Source organism: Mobula birostris, chromosome 11 (assembly GCF_030028105.1).
Source record: "Mobula birostris isolate sMobBir1 chromosome 11, sMobBir1.hap1, whole genome shotgun sequence".
NCBI classification, from domain to species: Eukaryota; Metazoa; Chordata; class Chondrichthyes; order Myliobatiformes; family Myliobatidae; genus Mobula; species Mobula birostris.
In genome coordinates, this window is record NC_092380.1 from 80,013,761 (window position 1) to 80,036,989 (window position 23,229).

The 23,229-nt window shown below is 40.6% G+C and overlaps 1 protein-coding gene across 2 annotated transcripts in view; it reads left to right on the forward strand.

Annotated features, from left to right (window-relative positions):
- LOC140205226 (serine/threonine-protein phosphatase 6 regulatory subunit 3-like) overlaps positions 1-23,229 on the forward strand; it is a 149,845-nt gene that overhangs the window by 72,546 nt on the left and 54,070 nt on the right. For both annotated transcript variants that reach the window (XM_072272640.1, XM_072272641.1), the window contains exons 8-12: positions 2,784-2,913; positions 3,657-3,809; positions 4,371-4,529; positions 6,356-6,420; positions 16,168-16,283. In XM_072272640.1, coding sequence (XP_072128741.1) covers positions 2,784-2,913; positions 3,657-3,809; positions 4,371-4,529; positions 6,356-6,420; positions 16,168-16,283 — 623 coding nt within the window. The remainder of the gene's footprint in view (positions 1-2,783; positions 2,914-3,656; positions 3,810-4,370; positions 4,530-6,355; positions 6,421-16,167; positions 16,284-23,229) is intronic.

A 23,229-nucleotide genomic window follows, 5' to 3' on the forward strand; every position in this document is an offset into this window, starting at 1 on the left:
AGGGGCTCCGGATATGCCCTGTGGCATCTTTTCCAATTGGAAAAGATAACGGCCGTTTTCTCCTTGTTGGCCTCACTCATTGGGATCTGGCAACATCCACTCCTCAGATCCAGCACATTAAACCACGTCGCATCACTCAAACAGACCATCACGTCTTCGGCCCTCAGGATCGTATTCTGGTCAATGACAGTGTGCCTGTTCAGAGTCCTATAATCCTCACACACGCTGCCTACGTCTTCCATGGCTGCAGAGGCTAGTTGCCGCGACCTCTCTCTCACCGAGGTGTCTTCAGCGGTCAACTCCCCTCCCTCATGGTATTTCAGATTGTCTACTAAGAGGGTCTCACCCTCAGATACTTCCCTCGGCGGGCTGTACCACCATTGGCTATCGTTTAAATTCGGTACCGGCCCAATGCTGCTACACACGTTCTGACAAGCAGCTCGAAACACTGGGTGCACAGACAATGCCCCTGAATAGCTTTCACCTGCCTCCTCCTGGCAGGCCCCCATGCACCTCCTCACTAGCGGGGTGTTGGTCCCCTCCTGAATTGAAACACTGCCCGTCGCACCAGGGTCCAGACACATCAGCATTAACGATTCATGGCCCTCTGACACCCACACATTGGCCTCCAAGAATCCCAGTTTCACTGACCAATAACCGTCGTCTGGATAATCACCGGCATTGGTACCCCAAATCTCCAGTGCCCTTAATGTTGTCAAGGGTAAATGCTTCAGAAACCAGTTGTAAAATGAACTGTACAACAACTTGACCTGCGCCCCGGTGTCGAGGATGGCTTCAGCATAGCTTCCATCTATCTGTAACGACACCCAAGGGCGTGGTCCCTCTGAGCCTTCAGGAATAGGGTCTTTTCCTTTCGGGAGTTCCTCGGTACATTGCTGGGAACGTGCTCCCCCAGAGACCCCAAGCCGTTCCCCCACTGGACCTCCACTAAGTTTCCCAACAACTCTCTGATCAGCTGAACAACTGAGGGAGGGGCTGATCCCCTTAAATGATTCCCCCTGGCACTGCATTTTACTTCCAGTCGAACCAAATGCATTTTCCCCCACTTTCAGATAACTTGCAGCTATTACTATGGGGCAATTGACCCTGACAGTTCTAACACCGCAACAGCCAGCCTACTCAAACTTCCAACCAATCCCTGCTGCTCTCCCTCAACCGAGCACTGCCACTCATCTAACAACTGAGAGATCCGTTCCGCCCACATCTCATACGCCTCCACCCCTTTTGGGGTGGACATTATCCCAAAAGCCAGGCGGAGCCTGCCATAGCTGGAACATTTATTTGCAGACATTACCTCCGAATCAGACCACTTTTTCCTCTCTGTCCTAACTGTATGGACAGTCCATGGTCCCACCTCACCTGGGGCACCAATAGACACTGGCAGTCCCACCACCATTTCGTCAGCGCTAGTCTGAACTCGAACAAAGACCTCTGGGGTACCAACAGTCACCCCACCCAACACGCATGCAGTAACAATCAGCAATCCCACAGAGGCACACCAGTTTTCCGTCCCTGCAGCATGCATAATTTACAACATCGCGTCTCCTCTGTCTGTCCCCATCACGCCTTCTGCCCCAAAGCCCGTGAAAACAATAGCTTACAGACACACAAGAAAGAATAAAATCTATCCCAGTTGGTTAGCAAATGAATACAATTCTCATTATCAGTAATATAACCCAAACAAGCTGCTACGGAGAAGCATTTTCTCAGCAGTTAACATAACGAAGCCATTTTATTCTAACATAACAAAGAAGCCATTTTTATTAGCCTTAACAGTAACATAAAAGAAGAAGCCCCTTACACTTGGATTTGGGAAACTTTATTCTATAATGCAGAAGAAACATCCATGCCCCTATCATGCAGATGTTTTGAGTGTTGAGATATTAGATCTTTGTGAATAAATTAGTGGAGTCCAACCAGCAGTGTGACCAACTAGGTTCGTAGTTTCAGTTTTAAGTCCTGAAGAAATTGATTTGTGAATTGACACTACATAAAATCAGGTATTCTTTATATAAACAACAGAATCTATCAAGATAGCTGCATTCAGTTATTGAAAATACAGTAGTTTTTTAAAATCATAAATGGAGACTTGTGATCCTGAACAGAGCAGTGGGCAGCTAAAATAAAAGCTTTGTTGTTGCTCAACATGCACCATTCAGATTGGAGATTTTGGCTATCAAGGTGGGCTCAGGAGTTGCTGTTTGGAAGAATTTAAGCTTGATTTAAGAATGAAGTTTTTAAAAACGATTGTGTCAACTTGATTAGCTTCATTTCTTTTTCCCCATTCCTGATTATTTCAGTGTGTAAAATGGCAAGTTGTGTTGGATGTGAGACTATCTTTTCAGATACCATGAAGTGTCTTCTGTCCATTAGAAGGGTGCTTAACATCTGAAATGTACATTGTGGTGCAATAATAGGCTCCTGAATTGCAGTAGTTTGCGTGAGTTTGGTTGTCAGCTAGGTTGAGGGGGAATTGAGAGATGTTTAGCTAAATTGGTTTTTTGGTAATTGATAGATGATTGAGGGTGATTTAATGTGAAGGATTAGGTATGCTTTCTTGTACAGTACGTGCAAAACCATTATGTAACATAATTTCACCCTTCTTCCTGAAGAAAGGTCTCGACCCGAAATGTTGACTGTTTACTCATTTCTGTAGATGATGCCTGACCTGCTGAGTTCTTCCAGCATATTTTGTGTATTGCTCTGGATTTCCAGCATCTGCAGAATCTCTTGTGTTTACATATTTTCACCTGTTTTTCAAGTTTTGAAGGCCAGCTAGAGATTTGTCCAACTGGTATGAATCATGCAGCCTTTTCTGTGAGTAATAACACATTGCAAGCCATTAGAAAAAGGCTTAAAGACTTCCATCAAATACTACTGGAACCTCCAAAGGTAAGAAATGATTTTAATGGTTATTAGATAAATGTTAATATTTTCAGATCCAACACATTGACCTGTAAACTTGGTTACTTCACTAGTATGGCCAAGCTTTTAAAAAATTTTTCTTTCATATTATGTAAGTGATCACACTGTTATGATCTCCTGTTAATCTAGTTTACAAATGGCAATCTTATCAGTTTGGCAAGGGAGTCACTATTACTGCAATCTTGAATTTGCACAAAGTTGCTAAACCATGATGCGTTACTTGCTAAGTTCCTCCAACATTTCATGTGTTGCTCTGGACTTGCAGCATCTGCAGAATCCCTTGTGTTAAAACATGATTCTATCTGCTCTGTTGGGTAGATTTAAAAAGTCTAGTGGTACTACTTTCAAGGAAAGCAGATGAGATCAGCTGAAGAGTCCTGGCCAATATTTGTCCCTCGCTCAGCATTTTCAAAGCTGGCATTGCTGCACGTGGTAGCTTGCTCTGCAATATGATTTGGCATTTGCTTAATAAGTTGTTATTATTATGCACCAGAATATCTCAATTTTATCTTGAATTGCATAAAATTATATAGCTGATTTTACAAGTAGTGAAATAGCTGTACTAGAAAGAGGTTATTGAGAGGTGAAAAATCTCAAATGCATGTTTCAGAACTTTTTCCATTGTATTTTGTTTATAAAATTTGCAGAAGACCAGTCTGATTTGGCAATTTATATTGTCTGTTTCTAATATTATATTCCATTATTTGCAGAAAAGTCCAATGAAAACAACATGGGGAATATTAAACATGCCTGTGGGGAATACCCGTCTAAATGTGGTCAGACTTGTAGCCAGCCTTCTTCAAACAAACACATACAGTATTAATGCAGAACTTGTAGAACTTAACACTATGGATGTTTTACTGGTGAGGATTTAACTAGTTCTGGGGCTTTATATATACATTCATGTATTCTTCAATTACTTGAAGCACCTGATATTGTCAATCAGTTTTCTTTGTTGTGGGAGCTGACTTTGTACTGGAGAGGAGGTAGAAAACCACATTTGAAAAGGATGCAGTGGAAACCAAGGTTATTTGGTTTCAAAGAGTCTGGGGCAGATTTACAAAAGTTGTATCAGGAATGAGATTTAAGGTGGATAGATTAAAGAACCTATGATTGTAGTCTTTTAGATTTGAGTAAGTTTATGCAAAAAAAAAACGTGTTCAAAATTTGAGAGGTGTTTATTTAATACAGATGAGTAGAAACTGATGGTTGTAGATAAAGATGATTCACGGTTTGTGGGACGATGATGGAAGGCATAAGAATTTTTTAATGTAGTGTATCATGATTGGCAATGCACTGATTTAATAGTGGATTTATTTGGAAAATAATCATCGATCAATGTACGATTAACTTGTTAGCATAATTTAAAATTTAGTTTTATTTCCTGAAATCAGAAACATAAATACTTCTTTTATCTTGAAAAGGACATGTACTTCAGATACATTTGGAATAATTTTCTTCATGTGCAAGTAGAAATCTGCATTGCAACAATCTTAGGAAGCCCTCCACCCCGTGATACCAGCATAGAAAACAACATTGAAGAAAATCTTGACACTGCTGGAGAAAATATATTGATTAAACATGTAAGAAACTTCTGTGTGTTATGAGATAATGCATTGTTAAAATTTGAAAATTTGTTGAAATTTATTGTGCAATCATCCTAGTAGTTTTCTCCCCCTATTAATCAATGTTTTTTGGACATTGCATTACTGCATTGTTAGTGGGCTGTTATGCATTTTATCTGTTTAAACCCATGAGACCTGTTAACTATAATCTCAACTCGCGGACCAGACCTAACTCTCTAGTTTAAACCCCATCGTGCAGCATTAACAAACCTTCCTGCTAGGATATTAGCCCTCCTCTGGCTAGGTGCAAATCATCCCTTCTGTACCAGTCCCACCTTCCCTGGAAGAGAGGCCAATGATTCAAAAGTCTTATGCCATCCCTCCAACACCAACTCCTTAGCCATGTGTTAAACTGTATAATCTTCCTAGTTCTGGCCTCACTAGCACGTGACATGGGTAGCAGTCCTGAGATTACAAGCCTACAGGTCCTGCTCTTTAACTCCCTGAACTGCCTGAGCAGGACCTCGTCACTTGTCCTACTTAATTCCTATATGGATCTCGACCTCTGGCTGTTCATCCTCCCACTTAAGAATGCTGAGCACTCAATTTGAGATGTCCCGGGGCCTGGCACCTGGGAGGCAATATACCATCTGGGAATCCTCATTTTTGCCAACAGAACCTCCTGTCTGTTTCCCTAACTAATGAATCCCCTATCACCACGGTGTGCTTCTTTGCCCCCACCCCACTTTTCTAAGTCAAAGAGCCATCCAAAGTGATATACCTGTTGTTGAAGGGAATGGCCACAGGATACTCTGCACTAGCTCTATAACCCCTTTCCCCTTCCTGACTGTCACCTAGTTTCCTCTGTCCTGCACCCTGGGTGTAACTACTTCTCTATATGTCCCATCTATCACCCTTTCAGCCTCCTGAATGAACAAGTGTACATCTAGTTGCAGCTCCAACTCCTTAATGCAAATTATTAGAAGCTGCAGCTGGATACACTTCTTGTAGTTGTCTCCCTGCCTTCCCACATCCAGCAAGAGAAGCATTCCACTATTCTGCCTGGCATCTCTACTATCCTAGGTGAGCAGATGTAAAGAAGGGAAGATGAAGAAAGAAAGACTTAACCTTGAGCTTTTCTTTGCTTTCTCTGACTGAAGCCTCTCTTTGCTAAAGCCTCAAGATCACTGCTCGGACTTTGTCCCCTCCGATGATGGCTGCTGCACTTGCCACTGCCTTCTTTTAATTTGCTCTTGCCAATCAATCTCAAACGTGCTGCGTTTTTCTACTTGGGCATTGGACCTGACTGAAATTCCCTCCTCTCAAACTTCTGATGTCTGGATTTGTTGCTGGTCAAAGCTTTGTTACACTGCTGTGACTCGCTGGTCCCTTTTTCTACTCGGGCAGTGGATCCTCTCAAGCTTCCGATGTTGGGATTGGTCACTAGTTAAAGCATGCTAAGGGCAGTATTATTTAGGAGTTTAAATGTTCTGTATTACAATCTTGTCAAATTGTGTGAATTATGACAGCCTTTTGAGTCGATTTCATTTTTTTGGTAGGTGACAAAGTGCATAGTCCTTTACTCGTTTGTATTCCTTTACATATAAGTACCTGGTGTTTGTATGGCAAAGGCTTATGCAGTTGGTAACTTATTTTTGTTTATTTTTGTCTTGCTTTCATGCCTGTAAGCTGTTTTCAACAATCCTTTCACCTATTCAAATTTTGCGGTGCCTCAAATCAGCTGAATTGGATATGACATTATTCCGAAGCTCTACTATCATGAGAAAAAATTATTTTTTGCTTTCATTACAGAATATGTATTAACTCAGTTTTTCATTATCCAGCTATTTCAGAAGTGCCAATTAATCCAGAGAATACTTGATGCATGGGAAAATAATGAAAAAGAACAGTAAGTAATTTATCAGTTTTTGTTTAGCTTGTAAACTCAAATCTAAAGTACCTAACATGTTCAAATCAGAAGTAATGTTTATAAACCTATTTTTAAAAATCAAATAGTCATTTCATAAGGATGAAATTGGGCAAAATGTTTTTATTAGGAGTTCTGATTTGATCCTTTTTGGTGCTCATGTTTGAAGCCAACCAGACCGAAGAAGAAAATTACATTTTTTTTTCCCCTATAGCAAAACATAGAATATAAAAAAACCTATGGCACAATACAGGCTCTTTGGCCCACAAAGCTGTGCCGAACATGTCCTTACCTTAGAAATTACCTAGAGTTACCTATAGTCCTGTATTTTTCTAAGCTCCATGTACCTATCCAGGAGTCTCTTAAAAGACTCTATTCTATAAACGTCCACCACCCTCGCCAGAAGCCCATTCCATGTACTCACCACTCTGCGTTTAAAAAAAAAAACAACAACTCCCTGGCATTTCCTCTGTACCTACTCCCAAGCACCTTAAAACTCTGCCCTCTCGTGCTAGGCATTTCAGCCCTGGGAAAAAGCCTCTGACTATCCACACGATCAATGCCTGTCATCATCTTGTACACCTCTATCAGGTCACCTCACAAGCTCCGTCGCTCCAAGGAGAAAAGGCCACGTTCACTCAGCCTATTCTCATTAAGCATGTCCCCCAATCGAGGCAACATCCTTGTAAATCTCCTCTGCACCTTTTCTATGGTTTCCACATCCTTCCTGTTGTAGGACGACCAGAACTGAGCACAGTACTCCAAATGGGATTTGACCAGAGTCCTTTGCAGCTGCAACATTACTTCTAGGCTCCTAAACTCAATCCCATGATTGCTGAAGGCCAATGCACCATATGCCTCCTTAACCACAGAGTCAACCTGTGCAGCAGCTTTGAATGTCCTATGGACTCGGACCCCAAGCTCCCTCTGATCCTCCACACTGCCAAGAGTCTTACCATTAATACTATATTCTGCCATCATATTTGACCTACCAAAATGAACCAGTTCACACTTATCTGGGTTGAACTCCATCTGCCACTTCTTAGCCCAGTTTTGCATCCTATCAATGTCCCACTGTAATATCTGACAGCCCTCCACACTATCCACAGCACCCCCAACCTTTGTGTCATCAGCAAATTTACAACCCATCCCTCCACTTCCTCATCCAGGTCATTTATAAAATCACAAAGAGAAGGGGTTCCAGAACAGATCCCTAAGATACACCACTGGTCACTGACCTACATGCAGAATATGACCCGTCTATAACCACTCTTTGCTTCTGTGGGCAAGCCAATTCTGGATTCACAAAGCGATGTCCCCTTGGATCCCATCCCTCCTTGCTTTCTCAATAAACCTTGCATGTGGTACCTTATCAAATGCCTTGCTGAAATCCATATACACTACATCTACTGATCTACCTTCCTCAATGTGTTTAGTCACATCCTCAGAAAATTTATTCAGGCTTGTAAGGCATGACATGCCTTTGACAAAGCAATGCTGACTATTCCTAATCATATTATGCCTCTCCAAATGTTCATAAATCCTGCCTCTCAGGATCTTTTCCATCAGCTTACCAACCACTGAAGTAAGACTCACTGGGCTATACTCTACTCCCTTTCTTGAATAAGGGAATAACATCCGCAACCCTCCCAATCCTCCGGAACGTCTATCCCCATTGATGATGCAAAGATCATCACCAGAGGCAAAGATCATCATCACCTCCCACAGTAGCTTGGGGTACATCTCGTCCGGTCCCAGTGACTTATCCAACTTGATGCTTTCCAAAACGTCCAGCACGTCCTCTTTCTTAATATCTAAATGCTAAAGCTTTTCAGTCCGCTGTAAGTCATGCCTACAATTGCCAAGATCCTTTTCCTTAGTGAATACTGAAGCAAAGTACTCATTAAGTACCTCTGCCATCTCCCTCGGTTCCATACACACTTTTCCACTGCGCACTTGATTGGTCCTATTCTCTCACGTCTTATCCTTTTGCTCTTCACATACTTGTAGAATGCCTTGGGGGTTTTCCTTAATCCTGTCCGCCAAGGCCTTCTCATGGCCCCTTCTGGCTCTCCTAATTTCATTCTTAGGTTCCTTCCTGTTAGCTTTATAATTTTCTACATCTCTCTCATTACCTAGTTGCTTGAATTTTTTGTAAGCTCTTCTATGCAGAATTCCATGCAAATATCCCCTGCACATTTGCCACATTTCTTCCGTACATTTCCCTGTGAACATCTGTTCCCAATTTATGCTTCCATGTTTCTGCCTGATAGCTTCATATTTCCCCTTTCTCCAATTGAACACTTTGCTAACTTATCTGTTCCTATCCCTCTCCAATGCTATGGTAAAGGAAATAGAATTGTCATCACTATTTCCAAAATGTTCTTCCACTGAGAGATCTGCAATACCAGATCAAGTACAGCTTCTCCTCTTGTAGGCTTACCTACATATTGTGTCAAGAAACCTGTTTGGACACACCTAACAAACTCCACCTCATCTAAACTCCTTGCTCTAAGGAGATGCCAGTCAATATTTGGGAAATTTAAATCTCTCACCACAACAACCCTGTTATTATTACACCTTTCCAGAATCTGTCTCCCTATCTGCTCCTTGATATCCCTGTTACTATTGGGAGGTCTATATAAAAAACACCCAGTAGAGTGTTTAGACCCCTTCCTGTTCCTAACTTCCACCCACAGAGACTCTATAAACAGTCCCTCCATGACTTCCTCCTTTTCTGCAGCCGTGACACTATCTCTGATCAACAGTGCCATGCCCCCACCTCTTTTGCCTCCCTCCCTTTCCTTCCTGAAACATCTAAAGCCTGGCACGCAAAGTAACCATTCCTGCCCCTCAGCCATCCAAGTCTCTGTTATGGCCAGAACATCATAACTCCAAGTACTGATCTATGCTTTAAGCTCATCCGCTTTGTTCATAATACTCCTTGCATTAAAATAGACACACCTCAGACCATCGGTCTGAGTGCATCCCTTCTCTATCACCTGCCTGTCCTCCCTCTCGCGCTGTCTCCAAGCTTTCTCTATTTGTGAGCTAACCGCCTCTTCCTCCGTCTCTTCAGTTCAGTTCCCACCCCCCAGCAATTCTAGTTTAAACTCTCCTCAATAGTCTAGCAAACCTCCCCGCAAGGATATTGGTCCCCCGAGATTCAAGTGCAACCTGTCCTTTTTGTACAGTTCGGTGTGAATTAAGACTGGAAAATCTCAATTTGGTCCCTAACTGAGTTCAAGATTTCCAATAAATTGATGTAATGGTGTTTGTGGGGAGCTTGGGGAAGCAATTAAAAGGTGCTTGGATAAGTGTGAGTTAATACAAGACAGCTGGCTAGTATGGATTGGTTGCAGATAATTTGTGTTTGAATAAGGTGTTTCAATTTTTGATAATAGAAGAATGTTGATGAAGCATGTGCAGTGAATGTTGTCTTCATGATCTTTAGAAAGTATTTAACGCTTTGCATGAAATGAAAAAATCAGTTGCAGTATGGATGGGTGTTAGTATAAAGGCATGATGCTAGAGTAGTAATAAACAGTTCTTCACTTTAGAAGGTGGAAATTAACCATTGTACTCTGGGATCAAGCTTTTTTTTCATATACATCCGTTTTATGTGCAGAGTAAAATTTACTAAGGACAGACAGCCTTCACAGTAATAGATTGCAAGAAAGCACAAAGTAGAAGTAAACAAGTGAGCAATAGAATTTAAAACAAAGAATAATGCAATTAGACTAAATGGCAGCAGCAGTGGTGGCCTGGTTTACCTAAGCACGATACCTTGGCAGGAGGTGTTGACAAAGAGGTTTGTAAAGCATATGAGCTCCATTACTAAAGATAGATGTAAAAGTAGAGAAATCTTGTGGTACTCACTTGTGGGAAAAAATACTCCCTGGTTTACAACCTAGGGTATTGAGTCCAATTTTGATAATGTATCTTTTCAGACCATAAAATATAGGAACATAATTAGGTCACTGACCCATCGAGTCAGCTCCGACATTTCCTCATGGCTGATCCATTTTCCCTGTCATCCCCAGCCTCCTGCCTTCTCCCCATATCCCTTCACACCCTGACTAATCAAGGATCTATCAACCTCTGCCTTAAAATATACCCAGTGACTTGGACTCTACAGCTCGTCATCTCTGTTCTAAAAGGACACCCCTTTATTCTGAGGCTGTGTCCTCTGGTCTTAGACTCCTCACCATAGGACACATCCTCTCCACATCCACTCTATTGAGGTCTTTCAAAATTTGTGCGGTTTCAATGAAATCAGAATCAGGTTTAATATCACCAGCATGTGTCGTGAAATTTGTTGATTTTGTGGCAGTAGTACAATGCAAAACATAATTAAAAACTGAATTAGAGTAAGTGTATAAATATTAAATAGTTAAATAAGTAGTGTAAAAATAGAAGTAAAAAAGTTGTGAGGTAGTATTCATGGGTTCAATGCCCATTCAGAAATCAGATGGCAGAGAGGAAGAAGCTGTTCCTTAATCGTAAATTGAGTGCCTTCAGGCTTCTGTACCTCCTACCTGATGGCAGCAATGAGAACAAGGCGTGGGTTCTTAATTATGGACACCACCTTTTGAGGCATCACTCCTTGAAGGTGACCTGGATACTTCAGAGGCTTGTGCCCACGATGTAGCTGACTATGTTTATAACTCTCTGTGGCTTATTTCTGTCCTATATGGTAGCTCCCACGCCCATTCCAGACTCTGATGCAGCTTGTTAGAATGTTCTTCACGGTCATTCTTCAGCTTCTTAATTCCATTGTGTAGAGCTCCAGGGCCATCAAATGCTTCTTATATAACAAACCTTTTTAATTCCAGAATCATTTTCATGAACTTCCTTTGAACTCTCTCTAATCTCAGCACGCCCTTTCTAAGATGAGGGGCCCAAAACTGCTCACAGTACTGCCAAGTAAGGCCTCACGCCTCAACATGACATCCTTGCTTTTCCATTCTAGTCCTCTTGAAATGAATGCCAACATTCATTTGCCTTGATCTCTACCGACTCAATCTGTAAATTTACCTTGTCCCTTTGCACCTCAGATTTTTGAATTTTCTCTCCATTTAGAAAATAGTCTACGCTTTTACTTCTCCCAGTTTGCATGATCATACACTTCTCAACACTGTATTCCATCTGCCACTTCTTTGCCCATTCTCCTAATCAGTCTAAGTCCTTCTGTAGCCTCTCTACTTCCTCAAAATTATCTTCATATCGTCTGCAAACTTGGCACAAAGCCATCAATTCTATCAACCAAATCACAGAATGTAAAAAGAAACCATCTCAACACAGAGATCTGTGGAACACCATTAGTCACTGGCAGCCAACGAGAAAAGGTTCCCTTTATTCTCACTCTCTGCCTCCTGCCGATCAGCCACTGTTTTATCCAAGCTAGTATCTTTCCTGGAATACCATGGGCTGTTGTCTTGTTAAGCTGCCTCATGTGTGGCACCTTGTCAAAGGCCTTCTGAAAATCCAAGTACACAACATCCACTGATTCTCCTTTGTCTATCCATGTTTAAGATATTCATAACCTTTAAGAAGGATGTGAATAACTTAAGGATGTTGCAGCTTGATTGCACAAGTTTTAGTTGTACATTTAAACTAGAGAAGCAGAACTTTTCATTTTGGTGCAAAGAAGGTTGAGCAAACATTTGATAATACGTGATTGTGACTGATTTTGTTCAGATGGTCCAAACATCATAGGGCACAGATTTAACTATTTTGCTGAAAAGCAAAGTTGGATTTTTTCCCCTTTGGTTATGTTTGTGAACATTGTTACATAGTGGAAACAGAATTAATCAAGGCTTTTAAAATGGAATTAGATAAGCATTTGGAGAGAATAATTTGCAGGTTTACGGGGCGAGTGGATTAATCTTTAAATAGCTAGCTTTGGAGGTGGATGGTTGAAAGGGAAAATAAGTCAAGCATGATTGAATGGTGGAGCCGACAGTGGGCTGTATAAGTTCTATGAATCTAATTCTGTGTCTGTGGAATTTAGGAATGCATTACTGCAGATCAAACAAAAGAGGAAAAGTAATGGTTTGTGCAAGAATATCCAAGCTTCATGGTCAAGTACTAGAAGTAACTTGCAGTGCTCAACCTGTGACTTTGAAGTCTCATTTAACTAGGCCTGATTTGGTTTTGTCCTTTCGCTTCAGTCCTTGGAAAACAAAACTGCAAGAAAATATCTTGCATGTACTTTTGATTTTTATCAAAGTAGGGAGCTATGCAAATATCTTACTGCTATTTGTGAAGAAGTGACATAACTTTTGAAAATAGTTACTACTTGAATGACAGCTGTATAAACTTAATTAAAAATTCTAGCATACACTAACAGGATGGATTGATTGGGAGAAACATCATAACAATTCCACATAAACAGAAATATGTGAAATATTAAGAATAGTTTGAAATTGCCAGCAGATAATGCAGCCATAATTTTCTACTTATGACAACTGCAGGGCTTGCTTGATATGTCTCTTGCTTTGAAATAACATCTGTTATTGTGCGAAAGATGCAATTTGATAATTGTTTTCCATCCTGGCAAAACTTGATATAATCTCACTCTCTGAACTGGTATTATATTGGTCCTGAATTGTTTCTATTGATTAACATAACATACATAAGGTGTAACTTCTGTAAATAGTTTCATTTCATAACTTTGTCGGTTTATTTTGTTTAATATGTTTTGTGGCATTTATAAAACTTGTGTTCCAGTGTAGTTGGAAATTTATTTTCAATTTGTGGGTATGTGCTATTTTATTATCTTCAGGACTGCATTGACCAGATTTAAAGCCTATGTTGCAGTTTTGGGTTCTGATTATTTTGGTTTGAATTATTTGCTACCTATTACTATTTTACAAATTATTCTGGTTTCAAGCAATCAAGAATACAGATGTGAATATTAATCAGGGTTGTAGAGTGTTAGAACTGAAAAAGCCAACAATAAATTATGCAAACAGGAGGATAATTATTAATAGATTTAATTATTAAAATCACCAAAATAGATCTGATTTTGTAGATATTCATAGTTATATTTAACTTTTATGCCTTTTACTATATCTAGTTGGTCCTTTTTAAAGTGTCTGAGTTTTACTATGTGTTCCTTGTTGGGATCTAGAGAAACCTATACCATTTGTTTAACACACGCATAATTCTGGAGGAACTCGGAAGGTCAGACAGCATCTATGGAAAAGAATCAAGAGTTGACATTTTAGACTGACACCCTTCATCTATAAAGATAGGGGGAAGAAGCCTGAATAAGAAGGTGGGGCAAGGGGAAGGAGTACAAGCTAGGATGTGATAGGTGAAGCCATGTGGGGGAGAAGGTACGTGGGTGGGGGAGGGGGATTGAAGTGAGAAGGAGAGGTAATTGATGTAAAAGGCACTTACCATTGCCCTCACATGGCTTCATCTACCATTTTTTGCTTGAACTCCCTCCCTTCCTCCACTTTCTTCTCCCCCGTTCTTTTTAATCCTAATGAATGGCCACGGCCTGCCACATCGACTCTTTATTCCTTTCCATAGGTGACCTGCTGAGCTCATCCAGCATTCTGTGTGTGTTACTCTGGATTTTCAGTATCTGCAGAATCTCTTGTGTGTGTGTGTGTGTGTGTGTGTGTATATGTATGTGTATGAGTTTTTGAATATCTGGTTGCAACTTGGTTGAAAATAAATTGAAGATCACCTCTTTTACAATATCAAGATGGTTACTAGCTTTTGATACCAGGTGAAGAGCATGACTAAAATCACATTCAACTAGGTAAGAGTGTGAAAATCCAAAGCTGTGGAAACTTACTTTGAATATCACTAGTTATCCAGAAATATTGCTTGCTGCGTTTGAATTTTGCTTGAGCTGTTATATCACTCTGCAGGTCAATAAGACCTTCTTGCAATGTGGTGTCAAAATCACCCCAAATGGAACACCAGTCACTCTGGGGTGGATGTCGAGCAGAGGGCTCAGTGAGCTGCCCTGCAGAGTGTGGCTTGTCCTTGGTCAAACAGGAGCAGAGATAACAATTGATGTGCCACAATCCCCCCACACACAGGCCAAGCTGTTTTGCTGCCTCATTTCCATCATATAGCATATTATCCCATTTCTTTTCATTCAGGGTTCCAATTAAATTGCATGCTGCATATTCATTTAATTGTTTTAATTTATATATTTTCATTTTCATATTTAATTAAAAGAGTACACTTACCATGGCCCATTCAGAAACTTCTGTAGCCCCAAATCTCTTGGTCTTTTTAAACTTGTGGCCCTTATGAAATTCAGCGTAACCCCCTGGGGCCCATGTTGAGAACCACTGGTCTAGATGTTTCATAAGATAAGTAGCCCTCCAGCAAGGCCATTGCTGTGCAAATCTTTTCTCTGAACAAGATGATAGATCTTGCAGCAAGACCTTAAGTTGAAATATGATTTGGGTTCATTCATTCTTGGAGATGTATTCAATGCATAAAAATATTCAAACTTCAAATGGAGCTTTCAAAAAGCATTAGGCTTAACGCCTAACTGAATTGTGAGCAAAGACTGGAATTTCATGTTCTTCCTTTAAAGGAAGTAACTTTTTTAAACAATATGGTATAACAAGTAAATCCAGAACACTTGATTAAAGTTAGTTGTAGTAAGGGATTGATACATGGAGAAATATGAAATGTCAGGAAGATCTTTAAGCACGAGATCCGAACAGACTTCTGGATTTTTTGGTGGAAGCAAGAACCTTGCAATCTTTTGAAGAGCACTGCAAGAGCTAGGGAGTAGGGTATTTTCCTCTGAGCAGGTAATCTTCATTTGTGTACTAGATATTATTGTGAAGATATTTTCCTTGTTTTCTAATCTGTTAACAGTTAATCCAGGCATGGTTACATGCAAGTTAACTGATAATTATTTAGCTTCTTTACTTTAGACTGCTATGTGATGTTTTAAGTTGTCTGTAAAATTCTCTATCCTAGAGAGCTGTGGAGATCTTTGAAACTCAGATTGTTTCTAACTGTGAATGTTTGGAAATCTGAATACAAGAAGTAAGAATAGGCCATATGGCCTTTGACTCTTCTCTATCTATGAATACAATCATGATTGATCTGATATTGGGCCAACTACTTGGTTGTGTCATCACACCCATAACCGTTAACTTAATTCAAAAATGTAGGTGCATTTGAAGACTTGCCATCAACATCTGTGGCGTTAGAGAATTCTACAAGTCACAGCCTTCTGAGACATCTTCTTCATAAACAATTGACCCCTTATTCTGAAGTTATATGCCTTGTAGTTTTAAATTTCCACCTCAAGAAATCTCCTCTCAGTGTCTATCTTCCCAGCAGGTTGCCATCAGAATCGTAAGACCTCTTCTCTGTTTTCCGAATTCCAGAGTGTAGTGCAACCTGCTCTAACACTCCTTGTAAGATAACCTTTACATCCCTTTGTTCTGCAGAAGAAAGAAATTGTCAGATAACTATTTCATTATTATAGTCTGGTTTTGCTGTATTAGTAACATCTTGCACAGTAGATTATCGTTTTAACAATTAAATGAAGAATCAAATAGGGGCTTTAGCCTGCTAACTTCCCAACACATATGCTAGACATTTGTAATATCTGTAGGCCTTTTAAGCTGAGAGCATTTAATTTTGGCTTCCCTTTCGCAGCCCTCTCTCTTTTTATTTGGATTGACAGGAAGAACTTCATCTAGTGTTTGAATATAGTTTGTTGTTTTTCAGATCAGAAGGTGGAAGACGGAAAGGGTACATGGGACATTTAACACGGATAGCCAATGCTGTTGTACACAATGCTGAGAAGGGGCCAAACAGTGCATTAATAAATCAGCTGCTAAAAGGTATTATCCATTTGTATATTTTGTGAAAATGCTTCAGGACAACATTTAGTCATTCTGAACTATTTTATTTAGAGTGCATTTTTTGTTGACAGTTTAGAAAAAAATTAAATGGCAGTTTAAATTTGAATGTTCATTTGGCAAGAGAGACATGCAATTATCTCCCATGTGCTTAGGTGAGATACTGTCCTTTTGTTTTCTATTGGTGAACAATTTGAAACAGACTAGATCTCATTTAATAACCGATGACCTTTAGCTTTTTGTTTCTGCTGCCTTGGCTCAGCTCTTAATGAACCTGATTAAAGTTACTGGAGGAAAAAGTGGCTACCATATATACCTTAAAGTCAAGTTTATTCAAAGTGGAGTTTATTGTCATATGCACAAGTACAATGGAAAACTTACTTCAGTGGCCACTTTATTTGGTGTACCTATAGTCTGTTGATTAATGCAAATATCAAATCAGCATATCATGTAGCAGCAACTCAGTGCATAAAACCATGCAGACGTGGTCAAGAGGTTCACCTGTTATTCAGGCCAAACATCAGAATAGTAATAAATGTGACCGATAATGGTGCTAGAAAGTTTGTGAATGGTGTAGAATTTCCTCTGTTTCTGCATAAATATGACCTACATACAGTGTGGTCAGATCTTCATGCAAGTCCTAAAACTAGAGAACCCAATTAAATAAATAACACAATAAACATTATACTTATTCATTTATTGAGAAAAATGATTAAATATTACATGTATTTGTTGGAAAAAGTATGTGAACCTTTGCTTTCAGTAATTGGTGTGACCCACTTGTACAGGAATAACTTCAACAAAACATTTCCAGTAACTGTTGATCAGTCCTACACATCGGCTTGGAGGAGTTTTAGGCCATTCCTCCTTACAAAACTGCTTCAACTCTGGTATATTGGTGGGCTTCCTTGCATGAATTGCTTGTTTCAGGTCTTTCCACAACATTTCTGTAGGATTAAGGTCAGGGCTTTGACTCAGCCATTCCAAAGCACAAATTTTCTTTTTAAACCATTCTGTTGTTGATTTACTCTGCCTTTTGGATCATTGTCTTGTTGCATAATCCAACTTTTATTAAGCTTCAGGTGATGAACTGCTACCTGGCATTCTCCTGTAAAATGTCTTGGTAGAATTTTGAATTCATTGTTCCCTCAACGATCGCAAGTTGTCTAGGTCCTGAGGCAGCAAAGCAACTTCAAACCATGATGCTCCTTCCACCATACTTCACAGCTAGGATGAAGTTTTGGTGTTGTGTGCGGTGCTGTTTTCACCCCAAACATAGCAATGTGCATTTCTGCCAAAAAGTTCAACTTTTGTCTTATCTGTCCACAGAACATTGTCCCAGAAGCGTTGTAAAATATCCAGGTGGTTTTTTGCAAACCTGAGACTTGCAAAAATGTTTTTTTGTGGAGAGCAGTGGTTTCCTCTGTGCTGTCCTTCCACGAACACCATTCTAGTTCAGTGTTTTTCTTATAGTGGACACGTGAATGGAGACTTAGCAAGTTCTGGAGATTTCTGCAGGTCTTTTGCCATTATCCTAGGGTTCTTTTTCACCACCTGCAGCATTGCACATTGTGTTCTTGGAGTGATCTTTGCAGGATGCCCACTCCTAAGGAGAGTAGCTACAGTACTAAATTTCCTCCATTTGTAGACAATTTCTCTTACTGTGGACTGATGACCACTCAGGTCTTTAGAAATGCTTTTGTAGCTTTTTCCAGCTTCGTGCATCTCTACAATTCTTCTAAGGTCCTCTGAAAATTGTTTTGATCAAGGCTTGGTAAACATAAACAGATCTTTTTTGAGAAGAGCAGACTCTGTCAATAACCTGACTTTGTGTATCCTTTTTTCTAGGGCAGGGCACTTCTACAACCCACATGACCAATCTCTTCTCATTGATTGGAACACTTGACTCCAAATCGCTTTTGTAGAAGGCATTACCCCTGAGGTTCACGTACTTTTTCCAACAAATACATGTAATATTGGATCATTTTTCTCAATAAGTAAATGAACAAGTATAATGTTTTTTGTGTTATTTATTTAACTGGGTTCTCGTTATCTAGTTTTAGGACATGCATGAAGATCTGATCATACTTTAGGTCATATTTTCACAGAAATAGAGAGAATTCTACAGGATTCACAAGCTTTCTACCACCACTGTAAGTGATTTTTGATCATGGAATGATTGTTGGTACCAGACGGGATGGTTTGAAATGTCTCAGAAATTGCTGGTCTCCTTGGATTTTTACTCACAACAGAATTAGAATCAGAATTCTCTGGTCTCATGGAGTTTACAGAGAATGGTGTGAAAAACAAAAAAAATCATCCAGTGAGTGGCAGTTCTATGGGTGAAAATCCCTTGTTAATGAGAGAGATCTGAGAAGAATGGCCAGACTGGTTCAAGCTGACAGGAAGGTGACAGTAATTCAAATAACCACGTTACAACAGTAGTGTGCAGAAGAGCATCTCTGAATGCAAAACATGTTGAACCTTGAAGTGGATGGGCTACAGCAGCAGAAGACCACAAACATGCTCATTAGCCACTTCATTAGGTACAGGAGATAACTAATAAAGTGGCGACAGTGTTTAAAGGGCATTCATCAAGGAAACCTATTACAATTTCAGCATTCTGGAGTTCAATTTTCATGCCAACTGTAAGGAGTCTGTACCTCCTTCCTGTAGAATGCTTGGGTTTTTCCTGGGTGCTCTGATTTCCCCCCACAGTCCAAAGACTTATCAAGTAGGTTAGTTGGTCATTGTGATTAGGTTAGGGTTAATTGGGTTTGTCGGCGGTTACTGGGGCAGTGTGGCTCAAAAGGCTGGAAGGGCCTACTCCACACTGTATCACTAAATAAAATTAAATCAAACAGTGTTTCTTAAACCATTTTTTGTAAGAAAACAGAATTGGAACAAAATAAGTCAATATTTGTGCAAAGTTGCTAAACTGCTGTAGGCTTTGCTGGTTGGTTCAAGAGCTGAATAGTTGCAGAGAGGTAACTGTTCTCAAATCTAGTAATGTGGTTTTCAAGCTTCTATACTTTCTACTCAGTGGTAGCTGTGAAAAGATGGCATGGCCCAGATCATGGGCATCTTTGATAGATGTTGCCTTGTTGAGATAGCACCTCTTGTATAATAGGGAGGACGTGTCTTTGGGCTGGGTCCACTGCTCTGCAGCGCTATGTTATGCAGCTTTATTACTATACTTCATTGAATTACTGAATTTTTAAATAATTTAAATGTGTTTGAGAACCAAGTATATACGGTTAAATGAAAAATACCACAAATAAAAGTTTATAAACGAATAGCAAAGTATAGTTTAACATATTGAAAATGTTGCCTGTCCTGAAGAATGGTCTTGACCCAAAATATTTACTATTTACTCATTTCCATAGAAATTTTGTGTGTGTGTTGCCATGTATTTTTTCCTCCTTGTATTTTACTAGATGAATCAGACTGCCCATAAGACCATAAAATATAGATGAAGAATTAGGTCACTTGGCCCATCGAGTCTGCTCCACCACTTCATTATACTGATTCATTTTCCCTCTCAGCCCCAACCTCCTGCTTCTTTCCTGTATCATTTCATGCTTGACTAATCAAGAATCTGTCAACCTCTGCCTTTAAATATACCCAATGACTTGGCCTTCACGGCTCCCTCTGGCAAAGAATTCCACAGATTCACCACTCTCTGGCTAAAGAAATTCCTCCTCATCTTCATTCTAAAAGGATGTCCTACTATTCTGAGGCTGTGTCCTCTGGTCTTGCACTCCCCCATCACAGGAAACATTCTCTCCACATCCACTCTGTCAATGACTCCTCTCAACCCTTTCCAATGTCAGCACATTCTTAGATAAGGAGCCCAAGACTGCTCACGATATGCCAAGTGAGCCCTCATCAGTGCTTTTATATTCTGGTCCTTTGGAATGAATGGTAACATTGCATTTGCCTTCCTCGCCACTGACTCAACCTGCAAATTTACCTGCAGGGAATCCTGCCTGAGGACTCCAAAGTCTCTTTGCACCTCGTATTTTTGAATTTTCTCTCCATTTAGAAAATAGTTTACTCTTTTACTACTTCTACCAAAGTGCATGATGGTACACTTCCCAACACCGTATTCCATCTGCCACTTCTTTGCCCATTCTCATAATCTGTCTTAAGTCCATCTGTAGCCTCTCTACTTCCCCAAAACTACCTGCCCCTCCACAAATTTGGCCACAAAGCCATCAATTCTGTTACCTAAGTCATTGACGTATAACATAAAAAGAAGTGGTCACAAGACAGACCCCTGTGGAACACCACTAGTCACTAGCAGCTGACCAGAAAAGGCTCCCTGTATTCCCACTCTTTGCCTCCTGCCAATCTGCCAATGTTTTATCCATGCTAGTATCTTTCCTGTAATACCATAGGCTCTTACTTGTTAACAGTGTCAAAGATCTTCTGAAAATAAAAGTGTACGACATCCACTGGTTCTCCTTTGTTCACCCTGCTTGTTATTTCTTCAAAAAATTCCAACAGATTTGTCAGACAAGATTTTCCCTTCAAGATAACCATGCTGACTTAAGACATATTTTATCATGTTCCTCCAAGTGCCCCGAAAGCACAACCTTAACAATCGACTCCAACATCTTTCCAACCACTGATGTCAGACTAACTGGCCTAAGATTTCATTACTCTTGCCTCTCTTCTTGAAGAGTGGAGTGACATTTGCAATTTTTCATTTTTTCAGAACCATGCTAGGATCAATTGAAAGATCATTACTAATGCCCCCACAATCTCTTCAGCCACCTCTTTCAGAAACCTGGGGTATACGCTATCTGGTCCAGACGATTTAACTTACCTTCAGATCTTTCAGTTTCCCAAGAACCTTCTCCCTAGTAATGGTAACTTCACGTAATTCTGACCCCTGACACTCTCAAACTACTGGCATACTGCCAGTGTCTTCCACAGTGAAGATTAATGCAGAATACTTAAACACGAGGAATTCCGCAGATGCTGGAAATTCAAGCAACACACATCAAAGTTGCTGGTGAATGCAGCAGGCCAGGCAGCATCTCTAGGAAGAGGTACAGTTGACGTTTCGGGCCGAGACCCTTCGTCAGGACTAACTGAAGGAAGAGCTAGCACAACTTTCCAGTGGGCCAGTATCTATTCTCGCCTTTCTTTTACACTTCATGTATCTGAAGAAACTGTTGGTATCCTCTTTAATATTATTAGGTAGCTTACCTTCGTATTCCATTGTTTCATTCTTTTTGACTTCTCAATCCTCTAATTTCCCACTAATCTTTGCTCTATTATATGCCCTCTCTTTGGCTTTTATGTTGGCTTTGAAACATAGAAAACATACAGCACAATACAGGCCCTTCGGCCCACAAAGCTGTGCTGAACCTGTACCTACCTTAGAACTACCAAGGCTTTACCCACAGCCCTCTATTTTTCTAAGCTCCATGTAGCCATCCAGAAGTCTCTTAAAAGACCCTATTACTTCCACCTCCACCACTGCCGTCGGCAGCCCATTCCATGCTCTCACCACTCTGTGTAAAAAAAAAACACTTACCCCTGACATCTCTGTCCCTACATCATAGAACATAGAAGAACATAGAATAGTACAGCACAGTACAGGCCCTTTGGCCCACAATGTTGTGCCGACCCTCAAGTCCTGCCTCCCATATAAGCCCCCACCTTAAATTCCTCCATATACCTGTCTAGTAGTCTCTTAAACTTCACTAGTGTATCTACCTCCACCACTGACTCAGGCAGTGCATTCCACGCACAACCGCTCTCTGAGTAAAAAACCTTCCTCTAATATCCCCCTATACCTGGACTTTCAGAAAGCCTTTGATAAAGTCCCACATAGGAGATTTGTGGACAAAATTAGGGCACATGGTATTGGGGGCAGAATACTGACTTGGATTGAAAATTGGCTGGCTGACAAGAAACAAAGAGTAGCCAGAACCAGAGGACACAATTAGGGGGTAGGCCATTTAGAACGGAGTTGAGGAAAGACTTTTTCACCCAGAGAGTGGTGGATATATGGAATGCTCTGCCCCAGAAGGCTGTGGAGGCCAAGTCTTTGGATGTTTTCAAGAAAGAGATGGATAGAGCTCTTAAAGATAGCAGAATCAAAGGTTCTGGGGATAAGGCAGAAATGGGATACTGATTGTGGATGATCAGCCATGAGCACAGTGAATGATGGTGCTGGCTCGAAGGGCCGAATGGCCTACTCCTGTGCCTATTGTCTATTGAACTTCCCACCCCTTATCTTAAAGCCATGTCCTCTTGTATTGAGCAGTGGTGCCCTGGGGAAGAGGCGCTGGCTATCCACTCTATCTATTCCTCTTATTATCTTGTACACTTCTGTCATGTCTCCTCTCATCCTCCTTCTCTCCAAAGAGTAAAGCCCTAGCTCCTTTAATCTCTGATCGTAATGCATACTCTCTAAACCAGGCAGCATCCTGGTAAATCTCCTCTGTATTCTTGCCAGTGCTTCCACATCCTTCGTATAGTGAGGCAACCAGAACTGGACACAGTACTCCAAGTGTGGCTTAACCAGAGTTTTATAGAGCTGCATCATTACATCGCGACTCTTAAACTCTATCCCTCGACTTATGAAAGCTAACACCCCATAAACTTTCTTAACTACCCTATCCACCTGTGAGGCAGCCTTCAGGGATCTGTGGACATGTACCCCAAGATCCCTCTGCTCCTCCACACTACCAAGTATCCTGCCATTTACTTTGTACTCTGCCTTGAAGTTTGTCCTTCCAAAGTGTACCACCTCACACTTCTCCGGGTTGAACTCCATCTGCCACTTCTCAGCCCACTTCTGCATCCTGTCAATGTCTCTCTGCAATCTTTGACAATCCTCTACACTATCTACAATACCACCAACCTTTGTATCATCTGCAAACTTGCCAACCCACCCTTCTACCCCCAC